Source organism: Bactrocera latifrons, unplaced genomic scaffold (genome assembly GCF_001853355.1).
Source record: "Bactrocera latifrons isolate USDA-ARS-PBARC rearing strain unplaced genomic scaffold, ASM185335v1 scaffold_25, whole genome shotgun sequence".
NCBI lineage: Eukaryota > Metazoa > Arthropoda > Insecta > Diptera > Tephritidae > Bactrocera > Bactrocera latifrons.
This window is the reverse complement of record NW_017536074.1, coordinates 1,775,940-1,792,010: the sequence shown is the minus strand read 5'-3', so window position 1 is coordinate 1,792,010 and position 16,071 is coordinate 1,775,940. Positions and strand designations below refer to the sequence as shown.

The window sequence follows — 16,071 nt, the reverse complement described above, 5'->3', positions numbered from 1 at the left end:
ATATTTCCCGCACCTTGACGATAAAATATAATGTTAGTGTCTAACGAATCTATTACGCCTACTGTTGCATATGCGTACTTCTGACTTCCAGAACTTGGTAATTACATGCAAAATATAAATACTTTAGATGCATGACATGTCCTTGAATTTGCGACTAAAACAGCTGAAATGAGTACCTCATACATATGTGCCACATATGTGTGGGCTTTATTTCGCGAATTTGCGCGTATAAAAGCGCAACAGAKTTTTGCAAATAACATCAGTTCCTTTGCACAGCTTCAATAGAACGTTGTGTCGAACTAAAAGAGTTAATTGTTAACGCACACTCATACAATCAACTAAATTAACCACCGCTATGATTTCAAGTGCGCTGAAAATTGTTACCTTTCTATCGCTCTTCATTGTTGGCTTGCAGCATATTTCGGCGCAGCAAGCCGTTTGTGGCCCTGCCATAGATGCCGCGCTCAGCATCATGTGCGAAAATGGCTTTAATACGAAGTTCAAGAAATCACGTGAGTAAATTATTTTAGCTGTTGTCTGTAATATGAACTAATTTATTAAATTTTAGTTGAATGGGATGGTCTAGCTAACGCTGAGCCTGAAGAGCTGTCGCCTTTCGGCATGATGAACTTTCCTTTCTTAGGCAGGAATCATGGCGGCCACGTCGATACAGTGGCCAAAACTCGCCGTCGTCGTGAAGGTGTGTACGATGAATGCTGCCGTAAGCCCTGCTCCTACAGCGAGTTATTATCCTACTGCAAATAGGCTAACACATTTCTCAAATCTTCTAACTGACTTTCACGTTAAATGAATTTGTTATACGATTCTATTGATTAGTTGAAAGACTCGACTATGTGGCGTTCTGAAATGCATATGATAGTTAAAATATATACTTACTTATAAACGATGTTATAGAAAAACTAAATAAAAAATTCAAAAAATCAAAATTTTCTAAAAACTAATTCAACGAAGCAGTCTTCAAGGTCGTAACTCTTAAAGTCGAAGCCACTAACTCTAAATTTCGGTAGTAAATTTCAATAATTTCGACTCACTGTTCTCGTATGTCTTTCCATGTGAAGAGGTTAGTTAGAATATGGCGTTGTTTGCTGTCAGTATCGGTTTACTTTTGTAGCGTCCCTACTGAAAAACCCGTAAGATTAGTAATCTTAAAATAATTAAATTTTAAAACGTCTTTATTATTAAACTGTTAACTCCCTCCCCTAAAATGAATACTTCAATGAGATGCTACTTCTTTGCACCTGCACTCATATGCATATGAACTCGTGTGGGAGCAATYAACATATGGATTTTTTAGTTGGCCTCAATCTTACTACAGTTATCATTAGCGTTAATCAAGTGTGCGCTCATAAATATGCAAAGAGTCGATGAAGCCTAATAAACATAATCGCTCACATCAGGTTGAAATGCAAAATATGTGTGGGCATAACAAGGACGCTTTTAGGTAAGACCGCTGGTATAAAAGCCTATTTGAAATCTCAAGTTTCATCAGTTAGCTTTCGTAGCTTCAAGTGTTGGAACAGTTAGTACAAATTTATTAAAAACAATAACAATGACTTTGTTGAAAATCTGCGCTTTGTTACTTGTTCTGTCAGTGGCCTTACATGAAAGCACCGGCAGGACCGTTTGCGGTCCCGCACTGGATGCGGTGCTCAGCACTATTTGCGTGAATGGCTTCAATACAAAATTCAAGAAATCAAGTGAGTATACATATGTGAGGGATTTTTTTGATGTTTAATAAAAAAGAAAATYTATCGACTTTCAGTGGAATGGGATGATCTGGGCAGCAATGCTTTAGAAGATGAGCTAGTCTTTCCTTACGCCAGGTTTCCGTTTCTGTCCGAGATCCACGGCGGGCAGGTCAATACGCTGGCAAAAACTCGCCGCCACAGAGACACGGTCTTAACCGGTGTTTATGATGAATGCTGCAACAAGGGCTGCACCTACAATGAAATTTTCTCTTACTGCAACAGATTAAAGGCTCAGGATTGAAGTCATGAAGAGGAAGATTTTGATGGCTTTTACAAGGTTTTAGAATGACTCACTTACATTTCTATGAAAATTGTTGGAAAATATTTGATTTTCTGTTAATAAAAACATTTACTGCAAGCCAAAAAAGCGCAGTTTAAGTTAGTGATGGTATGAAATGAAAAGTTTTAGAAGACTCTGGGCTTTGGAATTTCAGACGTGCTCGGAAAAATATGAAATATGATAGTGATATTTAACTAGTGTGCTAATTATAAGTGTATGAAGCTGAGATGTCGGCGACTGTGCATTCCAAATTTGTCAGTCAATGTATTTGAACTTGTTCAAAGTATCGAAAATGTAATGAATAACTACCGTCCCATGCGTTGCGGTAGTAAATTGCTGCACGTTCCACCGTCTTGTTGGAATCCGATATTGGCAAGGTCAAATTTTTCCAATTACGGCCAGAAAAAGTTAGTTATCATCGATCTATATCGCTGGCCTTAGATAGTAACGGTGCCCCAAGTTTCATTTCGAAAGATGCACGGRCTTATGATTCCACCAGACCAAAAACCACAACAAATTGTCAATTTCGGTGAATGTAATGATTGTTAATGAATAATTTACGCATTTTTCGCGCACCAGATTCGACAGTTTTGTTTATTTAACGCACATTTCTGAAGAGCCTCATCGGGGAAGATAACATTCTTTAAAAAATCGTTATCATTTACAAGTTGCTCCAAGATAAAACATCTTATATGGACGTAAGCCCAAATCCTTTCTTAAAATTCGTGGTTGTGATTTGGGACAATCCCAATTCTTGAGAACGTCTTGKTATCGACAAATCGCGGTCTTCAAAAACACTTGCCTGAACGGCGGCAATATTTTCATTACTTCAAGCGATTCTCTGTCTYATCGGTACTTGAGCATTATGCGTAGAAAATGTGCGCTTGGAATTTTCAACAATTCGACGAATAGCGAGCGCAGCCGGATGATTATTACGATCATATAATGGAAAAAGCGCACGAAAAGTTGCAATTGAAAAACGATTATTTTGATAAAACAATATAATAATTCGTAAACGTCGTTCCTGCATATATCTTTACATGATGAAATTACAAACATTACTAAGTGCAGAGAAAAACTTGCAGGTCAAGGTATATGAAAAAAGCTCAAAACTTAGAAATCGTATAACCCTAATTGGAAGACTCGGTATTGTGGACCTGCTATGCTATCAAAATATTTAAGCTGCATTTAGGATTTGTGTCGATCTGTAATATGCCAAAAGCATATTCTATCGTAATGAATGCCATTATAATCGTCGGGAAGGTTGTGTGCAAATAATCAAAATATATTTTGTTATATTCGTTGTGAATATGTGATATAGTGAAAAAGTTTAGAAAATATATAAACGATCCAGTAAAAAAAATATACATACGTTTATTACTCTAAAGTAAAGATGCAAGCTCTGAACAAACCGTGACTTCCAGACATTGTGAGAAAGTAATGTGTATTTGAAAAAGCATAGTATAACTGTTTAATAGAAACAACTTTCAACTCGAATAAAAGTTAAGTAATAGAATGTCGAAAAACCTTTTATATTGATTGTAATTAGTTTGCGTGGCAGCTATATTGCAAGAATTCCAATATTGGCAGCTCCGACAAATGAGGAGCTATTTGGGAAGAAAAGGACGTGTGCAMAGTTTCAGATCGAAATCTCTAAAACTGTGAATGTAGCACAAAAGGGGGATTAAGGTTTTAAAGGCAAAATAAAGGATATATTTGCAGTTTTGTGTTGCGGCGACTTGAGTAATATAATTTTATTAAATTTAATGACATATTATTGTACAACTTTTGAAGTATATTAGAGAAAATGTTCAATGAAAAATATTAATAAATAAGCCTGTGRCGGTGAATCTCCAGAAAAAAACTCTCCTTGAAAAAACTCGTTACCGGATCATCTGAAACAAAAAAATGGATATGCGTTTTACATGTGATGTATTTCTCGAAGTAATCAGAAAGAGTTGTTTTTCTACTTTTTGCAGTAATTATTATTTTTTGGAAGYAAAAAGCGCGAATTTAGTTAAAAAAAAGTCGCGGTTAATTTGTTAATACAAAATAGAAAAAAAATTGATTATTAATTTATGCGAAGAAGTAATGTTCAAATTTTCGAAAGGATCGGTTCAGTMGATTTTGCGTTCTAATGTTCTTCTTCTTCTTGATTGGCGTAGTCACCTCTTACGCGGTTACAGCCGAGTTGACAACCGCGCGCCAGTCGTTCTTCTTTTCGGTACGTGGCGCCAATTATATATTAAAAGTGAAGCCTGGTCCTTCTCCACTTGGTCCTTCCAACGGAGTGGAGGTCTTCCTCTTCCTCTGCKTCCCCCGGCGGGTACTGCGTCGAATACTTTCAGAGCTGGAGTGTTTTCGTCCATCCGGACAACATGACCTAGCCAGCGTAGCCGCTGTCTTTTAATTCGCTGAACTATGTCAATGTCGTCGTATATCTCGGACAGCTCATCGTTCCATCGGATGCGATATTCGCGTGGCCAACGCGCAAAGGACCATACATCTTTCGCAGAACTTTTCTCTTGAAAACTCGCAACGTCGACTCATCCGTTGTTGGCATCGTCCAAGTCTCTGCACCATATAGTAGGACGAGAATTATGAGTGACTTATAGAGTTTGGTTTTTGTTTGTCGAGAGAGGACTTTGCTTCTCAATTGCCTACTCAGTCCGAAGCAGCACCTGTTGGCAARAGTTATCCTGCGTTGAATTTCTAGGCTGACATTGTTGGTGGTGTTTACGCTGGTTCCAAGATAGATGAAATTATCTACAATTTCAAAGCTATGACTGTCAACAGTGACGTGGGTGCCAAGTCGCGAGTGCGACGACTGTTTGTTTGATGACAGGAGATATTTCAGCAGCTGTACACTCTTATAAAAGATGGTACCCTTCTCTATTYAGTTCTGCAGCTCGAATTATTTTCTCCAGAAGCAGGTTGAAAAAGTCGCACGATAAGGAATCGCTTTGTCTGAAACCTCGTTTGGTATCGAACGTCTCGGAGAGGTCCTTCCCGATTYTGACGGAGCTTTTGGTGCTGGTCAACGTCAGCTTAGACAGCCGTGTAAGTTTTGCAGGGATACCAAATTCAGATAACGCGGCATAAAGGCAGCTCCTTTTCGTGCTGTCGAAAGCAGCTTTGAAATCGACGAAGAGGTGGTGTGTGTCGATTCTCCTTTCACGGGTCTTTTCCAAGATTTGGCGCATGGTGAATATCTGGWCGGTTGTTGATTTTCCAGGKCTGAAGCYAMACTGATAAGGTCCAATCAGTTTGTTGACGGTGGGCTTTAATCTTTCMCAMAATACGCTYGATAGAACCTTATATGCAATGTTGAGGAGGCTTATCACAGATTGTGGGGTCTGCTTTCTTGAGGATTGGGCATAGCACACTTAAATGCCAATCGTTGGGCATGCTTTTGCATGCTATACCGGACATTCCAGGTGCATGCCCTTAATTCGTAGTCCTTATTTCGTTTGCCATGGTCGTCATCAAAATTGTGGTCTCTCATCCGATGCTGTTGTTGCGTTTTCATTGGGGTGGTTTTTTAACATGACGGGTCCCACCGCGCGCACAACCCTATGCAGGGAATGTTTTGCCTTCTCACTTTAGCTCGCCTTCAAACGGATGTTCTTAGGCTACCCAGAGGATACTTGGTCAAGGACCGTAAGTCGTGAGCTGCTTGAGTCATATGTAAATGAATCGTTTCTGGCCACTCCCAAATGAATGGCGATCAGAGAATTCGATAGAAGTTTATCGAGCATTGTTTAGATATAATATTTTAACTAAAACTAGTGGCCCATTGCTCATTTTGTACCGCTTCCTAATTTATTTARTCATACTTTATTATTAACAAAATTTAATATACAAGATTTCAAATAAAATTGGTTMAAAATAATTAACTTAAAATAATATTTTTCCCACTCCTTTTCCACCGCTTTATTTCGACTTAAAGTTTTGCCAAAGAAAAACTATTCCATTTTTACTTACAGGTTAGCTCACTCATATTTTATGAATACATAATATTCTATAATATCTGCAATACATGTTCCATCACGTTAAACTGCAGCTTTTTATGCGCTGATGAATTGGCAATGAATTCTTTCTCAATCAACGATTTTTTGCCAAAATTAATCAATTTAATTTTTTTTTCTGTACTAGGTACTTATTTGTGCACAGTTGCAAGTTTTTTGTAAAAAAAATGCTGACATTGGATTATTCCATTTTATTATGTACAACTGCGCTCTCCGATTTCAACGTGCAATGCACTATTTTTGATTTATAGTATATGCATTGTAATACATATATGTGAATTAAATATATATGTATTTTAAGTTTTGAAAAAAGTTAAGCTAATATTAATGCTGACATTGAATCGCGCTGCAGCAGYTTTGACAAAGAAAAAATACTATGTTGCAAGACATTTGAGTTGTGAGAGTTGTGCAATTTGTGGCAGTAMGTTGTTATAATTACATCAGTAAATTGGCTAAAATACATACTTTCAACTAGTTCTAATTATAATCAATAGCCGAATGTGCTTGTTGCTATAGTCCTTCTGATTTCTTAACTCCAATAAAAGAGCTTTCGACAGTTAATTTAATTTAATTTATTTTGCAATGAGTGATAGGATATTACAATACCATAATAACTCTGTACCCGAGGACAGATCTGAAGTATTCAATATGTTAGTATATACTTTATTATTTTTTAAAATTACTCATACGCCATGTCATTCGAAAACCAGTAGTTTTTTTTTTAGCCTTCTAATGTTGAGTTCATTTGAAAAACTAATTAAAACTAAAAACAAAATATATTTGATTGTGAAAACAAAACACAAGAAAAAACTTTAGCTTAACGGTATTATAGATCCTTCACAAAGGCATAATATTCCTTATAAGAAACTGATTTTGATCGGTCAATTTGTATGGTATTTACTATATAACTATAGTGATGGGATCCGCACAATTTATTCGAAGATTGCATTACTGTATTAAATAGCGACCCATACCAAATTTCGTGCAGATAACTCTACAATTGAAACAGTTTTCCATACAAGCACTTGATTGATATTTGCTATGGTGACTTCTCTGGACATTTCACCTTTGCATTCGATCACAGCTCGACATTATTTATATACATATTTTATAGGATCTCCGACAAAACAAATCCAATGTTACGGTACTCGAAGTGTAACCACCTTCAGACCGTTCGCGCAGCTGTCGCGCTGGAATCAGCTGTTTATAAATTTGCTGAATGACAGTTCGGAGTTTTGTTCACCAGTGTACAAAAGCGTTAGAATTCAGCGATAAAATTCAAAGGTAATAGTGTGATTGCTTTATATTTAGCTGGAAAATCACAGCCAGCAATTGCTCGTGAGCTCAAACATCTTAATAATATTGGTAGCATCGCAAAACGCCATGGAGGGCGTCATCAAAAGACTGCAACGTCACGTGAGATGGTTTCGAAAGTGAAGAAGTGAGTGAAGAAGCGAAATCCACGACGAAGTGCCAATCAAATTTCTAAAGGCCCATGATCTCACACCGAAGCAGCAACAAGTAAGACTTGGGAGAGTGAAGCAGTTGCTTCGCTTGGCCGAAAGCGGTAAAATTCCGAGCATTGTATTTTCTGACGAAAAAATTTCTTCAACTGAGCAATTCGTAAACTCTCAAAACGATAGGGCTTACTTGACCGACCGTTCATACGAGAATATAAGTTATCGGTTGGCCACCAGGAGGCAGCACCCGCCACAAAGAACTCTCTCACAATAACTCTCGAATTCACCAGATGCGAATTCAATGGATTATTCTCTCTGGGCCATTTTGGAGAGCAGGGTTCGAAGTAAAAAATACACCAGTCTCGATATGCTGAAGAAAGCCATTGTCCGTGAGTGGTCCAAAATACCGGCAAGTCACATTTGGGCTGCTTGCGATTCCTTTTTTGACTGTCTCAAGGCCATAGTTAAGACAAAAGGTATGACCAGTGCAAAAGTGAATTAGTCCCTAATTTATGATTATTTTCACACATTTTGTATTTTAAAATAAATAAAAATAATTTTCCAAACCGAATTTATGGCGTTTTTAATTGATTCGAGTGCCGGACCCTGAAGAGCTAGAAAACGCCTAAACTGATTTTCTTTATTTTTCTGAATATTACACATAATGTTTCTAAATCAACTATGTATACAAAAGTTCCATGTTACATTTCAGAAATTGCAACGTAGAGCGTCATAAGATTGAAATAAGTACATATATAAATTCATGTTTTAGGAATTGGTAGGAGGATATCGCGATAAGGAGTGAAAACTAGCTGAGTTGATTATTTATGACCTCCCGTCCGTCTGCTCGACTGTCTGTATATATGCGAACTACTTTCTGTCGGACTAATATATAACATATTGCTTCAATACAAACTGTACAATAAAAATTAAGTTTTGCATGAGAAACCTTTTTATTTATTTCTCAGAATTTAGCATGGATTATGACCTAAAGCAATGATAAAATATCTGAAGAAAGTTTCTAGATCGGAATACTTTATCATATAGCAAGATCAAAATCAAGTTTGGTATGGGAATTCGTTTATTTGTGAAAGTTGGTCGAGCTTCGGTGCAACAAGGTTTAAATATTATTAAAACGTAATACAGATAATCACTTAAGTATTTTAACTAGTAACAGTTATATTGATCTGAGAACAACACCATTAACGGCAGCAGTGAAGCTATTATGAAGAAAATTGCTGACTCTGTTAAAAAAGCTGCACTTCAATGGTTGAAAATTGCCTTTGGGGCAGTGAAAAAGTTTTGCGAATTGTCATGAAATATCAGTACCAAAACATCTAGCTGGTAGACGATCCATTTTAAATAACCACGAACGAACTATCAACCGTCTGGTGACCTCGGGAGCAGTAAAATCAGCTATTAAGATTCAAAAAGATATTGAAAAAGGTTGAAGGGACCTAGTTTGAATCGAAGGAAATATGCGAATATGTATATACAAGTAGATGTATTAAGGCTAGTGTATTTTTCTTCGTTGAAGGAATTAGAAGTGGATAGTAGCAAAATCGTTCTGATGCAAGACAAGGATTGCAAGCACAAAGCTAAGAAGACTTTGTAACATCTTAGAAGTCAAAGAATTGAAACTTTAGAACCAGTGGTTTGATTTAAAAAAAGGCGTACACAATCGTGTCAGTCCACCAAGAGCAAAGAGTGAATTATTTACAAGATGTGAAGAAGTATGGAACTCCACCACTAAAAAATAATGTGAAGATATAGTCAATAGTGTACCCAAGCGGATTGAAGTGGTGATTGCGTCCAAAGGAGACTATACTAAACATTAAAATGGTAAAAATTACATTGTATCAATTGAGCAAGTGTGGTACAAAAAAATTAATTTTATTTTATTACAAAAACTGAATAAATTGTTTATAGTTCTGTTATTTGGTTTTGATATCAAACACTCACACTATTTGTAAGTGCGAAAGAGTTCAAACTTCCAATTGTATTGAACTTAAATCTTCCACAATTGTTTCTTTTGTTTTGTAATCCAGATTTATAACAAACGTTGCGTATATCCATATTTGAAATTTTTTTGTTAGGTACAAGCAGTTAAACGCAAAAACGCAGGACCGCATATGCAATTTTTAACCGAAAGTTTAGCGAAAGCGTCTTTGTGCACTACGTGTTCACAAATCGTTTAAAAACATATTTCTACACAAAAAAATGGCAATAAAAAAGTACATATTTTTAGTCACATGTGTACCAGGCATATTTTATACGCATACCGATGCCATTTAAAGTTGTAAATGTAAACAGTTAGTTTCAAATATTTGAGTTTCGGTAAAAAATGCAGCCAATTGAATTCTCGCAATCGTTTAACTATTACAAAAATAAATACTTAAGCCGACTTCAAATTGGATTAAAATCAAATTGGATTAAACAAAACAGTGTATAATGCGAAATTGATAGCAGAAAAGCCGAAAACAGATGTTGCCGCCGTCACCATGGCTTTGGGGGAAAAAACGTTAGAAAAAATGCCTCTTAATAAACAAATAAAACGTAATCGAGACCAAGCAGAAGTGGTTGTTTAATCGACGGAAAGTAAATAGTTGAAAAAACTAGCTTTATGTAAAATTTAATGTTTTCTCTATATCCTTAAACATTCAAGCTTTAAAATATTAAAAGAAGCTAATAAAAGTCGCAGCAAAATATTACGAGCTGAGCGTCGAGTGAAGCTCTTCATATCACATTTAATGTTTTCATTACAGCAATGTACAGTGACATACATATATGCAGTCCACGTTTGTTTCATACTCTTATGTGTGAGCGACTGCAAGTTCAATGGGAAACGGAACGGCGTTTTTGAAAGAGCGTATGTTGCTGCATATATGTGTTATGGTAAACAGTTGCTGACAATCACATAAATTCTTACACATTTTGTTGCTTTTCAACTACTTTATTATTTTACAAGTTATTCTTGCCGGCGCTTTACGTCCCCAGACATACAGTAGCTCAGGTATTTTAAGTTAAGAAACAAATTTGGAAAGATAACTTCTCATATTAACCGAATTACTTATATACATTATTTAGCGTATTTGGATGGTTTAATGAGTAATTAATCGCCGTTGAAGTTTTAGGAATCAAGTTGTCATTCCATATAAGTATTTTATTGCCCCATATATTCTGCCCTTACAGTACGAACCGATTCCGAATTCGGTTTCTTAAGGGTAAGGTTAGGTTAGTTCGTGGGGTTGATCCAAAATCAATGGATAGATTTCTTGTTACTAAAAAATTCCTGAAAGAGCTTATCACAAATTCCTTAAGGCGGCTAATATCTATCCCAGCCATTTCAATAAATTCACCAACCGTTTGGCCGAGATATTTCAATCTTAGTCTGGAAAAAGTGGAGCAATAAAGGAGAAAGCGTTTCGAGTTACTCTGCTTAGCTTTGTCAAAGAGCGTCCGACAAAATATTTAGTTACCCTCCGTGTGAATCTAGTGAGCAATGTTCGGTCAGAACGCCTACAATTGCGGATACTGTCTTGATGACGAGCGCTTGTATGAAATTGAGGTAAGTGCTCTTCTTAGAGATCTAGCGGGGTTTGCAGCTTCCGGCAAAGTTTGATAGATACTAATCTAATTCTTATACAACATCTAGACTGCGAAGCTCTTACATATTTATGACAAGTTTTTAATATGGTTTCTTTTAAGCAGAGGAGGTATTCCAGCATATCTTTCAGACCTACTTTCCTGTACTCTCTTTCTAATTCCATCTCGCATGTGATGTCAGCAAGTTGTGATCTGTCAATGGGCTAACAACCGTCCTGCACTTCATTCAAAAACATGTGAATAAAAGGCATGGGTATTTTTCTTCAGGGCTCTCACACATGATCCATCTCATCCTGATTCGTCTATGAATTCTTTCAGAAATTTCCATAAGTATCATTTTTAGCGATTTAAGTAATTCACGTACTGTTTCGGTAGCCAAATGGATGATAATTTGGCAATCTCATCCGCTATCTCGTTTTCGGAAATTCTTAGTTACCCAGAATATATGCAAATGCCTTCCGTCAGCCACTGTATCGACTGCCTACGTGCTGTTAAGTTCATTCTCTAATATATATAATATATTACATACAAGCGAATAGAGAAATGGCGAATCGAAGACAGTTATTGACACATTTCATGTCCAAAATATGTATTAACCAAAATGTGTTAAGTCAATCTACAAAGGATTGGACGATTCTGAAAACTCAAGTTTTCGAAGTCTAATTTTTGAATCTAGCGCCCCCTGGTGGCGCCATGTATATGTCGACTCGTGTATTATAATTTGCTCTATAGTCTCCAGTGAGAATTTCATGACATTTCATAGAATGTAAGTGAAGTTATTGCGTTTTAAGTATCAGTGCGAAAATAAGCTTCTAGCAAAGAGCCAACATTAAATTTTGTTTCAAAATTGGTAAAACTTTTATCGAAATGTCTCAATTGATGAAAGAAGTTTATGGCAATGATTACCTATCCCATAGCAAAATGCACGAGTGGTTTCAACGTTTTCAAAGTAGTCGTGAGAACATAAATCAATCAACATATGGGCCATTCCATCAAAACTGTGCGTGAATTCGTTTCAATTCAAAAAATCAGCCGAAATCATCATTTAAATTCACATAAATGGAATTGAACATCTAAAAAAACATCGATTTATCGCATTGTATTCCGCACAAATTGACTGATGGTCAAAAATTGCTCATATCCATCCATCATTAGAAGGACGATTATTTGACCAATATTCACATTTTAACCATTAAACACTCCCCGTATTCACTGTATGACCTCCTTTTCGGAAAAATGCATTTGCCCATAAAAGGAAAGTGTTATGCAGACGTAGAGGCCATTGAAAAGGCTTGAACCGCCATACTGACGATCATACCGGCCAACGAGCCAAAACACTCGTTCGACATGCATTTGAACCGTACAAATGGCTATATTGAAGTAGAAGGAGACTATTTTGAATAAAGTAAATTGATTTTGCCGAAAAATCATTTGTTCTATTTTTTTTAAGTCCTGTTTACTTTGGAATGCACATTGTACATCTTGCGCAGAACCTTTCTCTCGAAAACTCGAAAAGCCGACTCATCAGATGTCATTCTTCAGGCATGCCTCTGCATCATATAGCTGGGAGGAGATGATCAATACCTAATGGAATTTGATCTCTGTTCGTCGAGAGAGCACTTAACTTCTCAATTGCCTACTCAGGCTGAGTGTGTTATGCTTCAATGAAACATCTGGCTGCTCTTTTTCTATCGCAGATAATGTTCCAAAGATAATGTTCCAAAGAATCTTATTAATTTGCATATGTTAAGAATATCAATTAGTCCACTGTGCAATGTCGTTTTATCTGCAAAGGATACAATATACAAAAGCGTTATAAAAAGAAAATGGTTTGCATGCATTTAAAAATGTGGAGAATGAAACAAAGTAGAAAATAAATAAACAAAAGCCAAAGTAAATACGAACATGCAACTCTGCGTGTGCAACTCAAGCCTTTAGGAGACATCGCACAGCTCCGACTACAATTTCAGAGTCGGTAGTTCACAGACGCGCAGTAAAGGCAACAATAGTTGCAAAGAGTCGTTATGGTGTGGCAGTTGCAGCAACAACCAAAAACAACAATAAGGCACAATGATCTATGAACTGGCCACAGTTGATATTTGAATGCGCCGAAAAAAATTCAACTGTAAGAAAAGGCCAAAAAGGCAGATAGCGGAGTAGTGCTGACCACTGGACAGACGACAACTATGGATACATGGGAATTTGGGTAGATAGCAGGCAGAGGAGATAGTAACACTTGCGGCAATTGCTGTTGTAAGTTGCAAGAATGGCGGGTGAGTAGTTGAGCTGCAAGAAACATAAATAAAATGCAACAGCAGTAAGCGACAGCCTGGCAGCCGCACATGCAGTCGCGAAGGGAGCGGTAAGTGGCAAGCCTCGCGGGAGAGCCGTCCAACGAAACATGCTAAATGACAAAAATACTAAACTTAAAAGGATGCCGCGAAAACAAAAACAAAACGTTTATTGTTTTGCTTGAAAAAAAAAGCTTAGAAGCCGTTAGCTTTGCCCATATTTTTTGTCTCTCCGACAGCAATGATTTTTTAATCTAATTCAACTTGTTTCTTTTAATCTTTGTTGGCATCTGTGGCTAACATTTTGACCATTTTTTTCAGATTTAACCTCTAAATTTGTTTTGAACTCGCTTACGTTTATCTTTCACACGCCTCCACACATTTCACCCTCTCTCTCTTTCACACTCTCGTCCTTCCAATGTTTATTGCCTTTTGGCGTTTCTTTGGTTAAGCATTGACGCTCTCGTCTCTTTAGCTCTATGGCTAGCATTTTATCATTGATGTAGACAATAAATTTGTTGTTGCATCAAATAAATCCTCAAAATAAAGGGGGGAAGAAAGAAATAAAAAAAAATATATATAGAGGAAAAGCGAAGTCATAAAATTCAAAGTGTAGTTAACCCATTTTATTGGTTTATTTATGTGGATATTATTCATGTACATATTTACCCAAGTGTAGTTTTTGGCGCCCCCATACAAGAGAAGCTTGTTTGAAAGAACTTTAGCGTTCCCATTGCAATTTTTCATAGATGTGTGAGCAGCGAGATTAAGATTCGCGCATTAAAACTAATATAATGGAAACGACCTCCTGTTCAACATGAACTAGCCAGCGTAGCCGCTATCGTCGTAGATCTCATACAGCTCGTTCGTTCCATCGAGTGCGATATTCGCTGTTGCCAATGCGTAAAGGACCATAAATCTTTCGCAGAACTTTTCTCACGAAAACTCGCAACGTCGACTCATCAGTTGTTGTCATCGTCCAAGCCTTTGCACCATATAGCAGGACGGGAATTATACGCGACTTATAGAGTTTGGCTTTTGTTCGTCCAGAGAGGACTTTATTTCTCAATTGCAGTCCGAAGTAGCACCTACTGGCAAGAGTTATCCTGCGTTGGATCTCCAGGCTGACATTCTTGGTAGTATTTATACTGGTTCCAAGATAGACGAAATTATCTACGACTTCAAAGTTATGACTGTCAACAGGGACGTGAGAGCCAAGTCCCGAGTGCCACGACTGTTTGTTTGATGAGAGGAGATATTTCGTCTTGCCCTCGTTCACTGCCAGACYTATTTGCTTTGCTTCCTTTTCTAGTCTGGAGAAAGCCGATGATATCAATATATCAGTATACGTCGGCAGCTGTACATTCTTTTAAAAGATTGCACCTGCTCGATTAAGTTCGGCAGCTCGAATCAGTTTCTCTCAGTTTCTCTGAAACCTCGTTTGGTATCGATCGGCTCGGAGAGGTCCTTCCCGATCCTGACGGAGGTTTTGGTGTTGCACAACGTCAGTTTACATAGCCATATTAGATTTGCGGAGATACCAAATAAAGACGGCAGCTCCTTTTCTCGTGCTGTCGAAAGCTGCTTTGAAATCGACGAAGAAGTAAAATCTACTTCAATCTCATTGGGTGTCTGCCGACGACGTAGCAAAACTAAAAATCTAGCCTCACCTTTGTCTAGCCAAGAGACATAGTAGAAACTGGCATTAGGCGTCTCAGTAAATTTGTGATAAGCTCAAAACACTTTGTCCATTGGTAAGGGTTTTATGATCTACAAGTGTTATAAATGAGTTTTAGGTAGCATAATGGACTGGCGTTCTCAGCTGTCGAAGTGAGATCCCTCTTGGGATCGATGTCATACCCTAACCTAATCCGACACCGATGAAGTAATCGATTGTTAGAAGAATATCTGCATGGTTTCACCGAAAAATACGACCAACGTTCCCACAACAACCGAATTTTTATCCAGCTAAGGACTGTCAACTTGGCAGAACAACAACCAGATCTTTGCGGCTGTAGCCGAGGTATACATACAATCGCTGTTAGAAATTATGTTGTTGCTCACATCAGATATTGATGCCCATTTTATCTCTTCGTTGAACAAGCCCGGCATATTGGTTTATTAACTTTTGTTTATGCTGCCAAATAAACAAATATTGACTTGTCTTTCTACAAATAATAATTTTTTTTTTTTTTTTTTGTAATGTGTGTTTGATACTTATATTGACGAATATTACATGAGTAAATCGAATGCTATGCAAACAGACTTTATGTGGAGGAAAACTTGTCGTTGAAGTTTTCATAAAAATATACTATTTGTCCTTTCCTGCTTACGCTTCGATTTCTAAGTGATTTGTTTTGCTAATAAATGATTTATGCGCCATTGTTTTGGCGGCGGAAAGTTAGTCGTACAATATAGAGTTATGAGTACTTTTACGCAGTTTGTAAATGGTTAATAAATATTTATTGATATCAGCTTATAGTCATTATTGGAAAATAATATCGAATTATCGCTTGATGTATTTTCGTAAATAAATTTTTGTTAATTTGTTAATAAAATTGGCTTAGCACAAAACTTCGCAGAGTTGTATTTCAGCCAATCTGTCAGCTAACATATCAAAAAGAATAACTGAAAATA

General features: G+C 37.0%; 2 protein-coding genes across 2 annotated transcripts; both read left to right on the top strand.

Moving 5' to 3' along the window:
• Positions 1-279: 279 nt before the first annotated feature.
• Positions 280-864, top strand: LOC108969363 (LIRP-like). The gene is made up of 2 exons (XM_018934015.1): positions 280-512; positions 569-864. Exons 1-2 carry the CDS (start codon positions 356-358, stop codon positions 763-765), a joined length of 354 nt encoding a protein of 117 aa, XP_018789560.1. The 5' UTR covers positions 280-355; the 3' UTR covers positions 766-864.
• Positions 865-1,529: 665 nt separating this feature from the next.
• LOC108969343 (probable insulin-like peptide 1) lies at positions 1,530-2,010 on the top strand. The gene is made up of 2 exons (XM_018933988.1): positions 1,530-1,718; positions 1,784-2,010. Exons 1-2 carry the CDS (start codon positions 1,571-1,573, stop codon positions 2,008-2,010), a joined length of 375 nt encoding a protein of 124 aa, XP_018789533.1. The 5' UTR covers positions 1,530-1,570.
• The last annotated feature ends 14,061 nt before the right edge of the window (positions 2,011-16,071 follow it).

Bases quoted from the DNA above. Each gene is read 5' to 3' on its own strand.
- LOC108969363 (XM_018934015.1), top strand. From the start codon at position 356: ATGATTTCAAGTGCGCTGAAAATTGTTACCTTTCTATCGCTCTTCATT. The intron at 513-568 runs GTGAGTAAATTA...ATTAAATTTTAG, and splicing joins TACGAAGTTCAAGAAATCAC to TTGAATGGGATGGTCTAGCT.
- LOC108969343 (XM_018933988.1), top strand. From the start codon at position 1,571: ATGACTTTGTTGAAAATCTGCGCTTTGTTACTTGTTCTGTCAGTGGCC. The intron at 1,719-1,783 runs GTGAGTATACAT...ATCGACTTTCAG, and splicing joins TACAAAATTCAAGAAATCAA to TGGAATGGGATGATCTGGGC.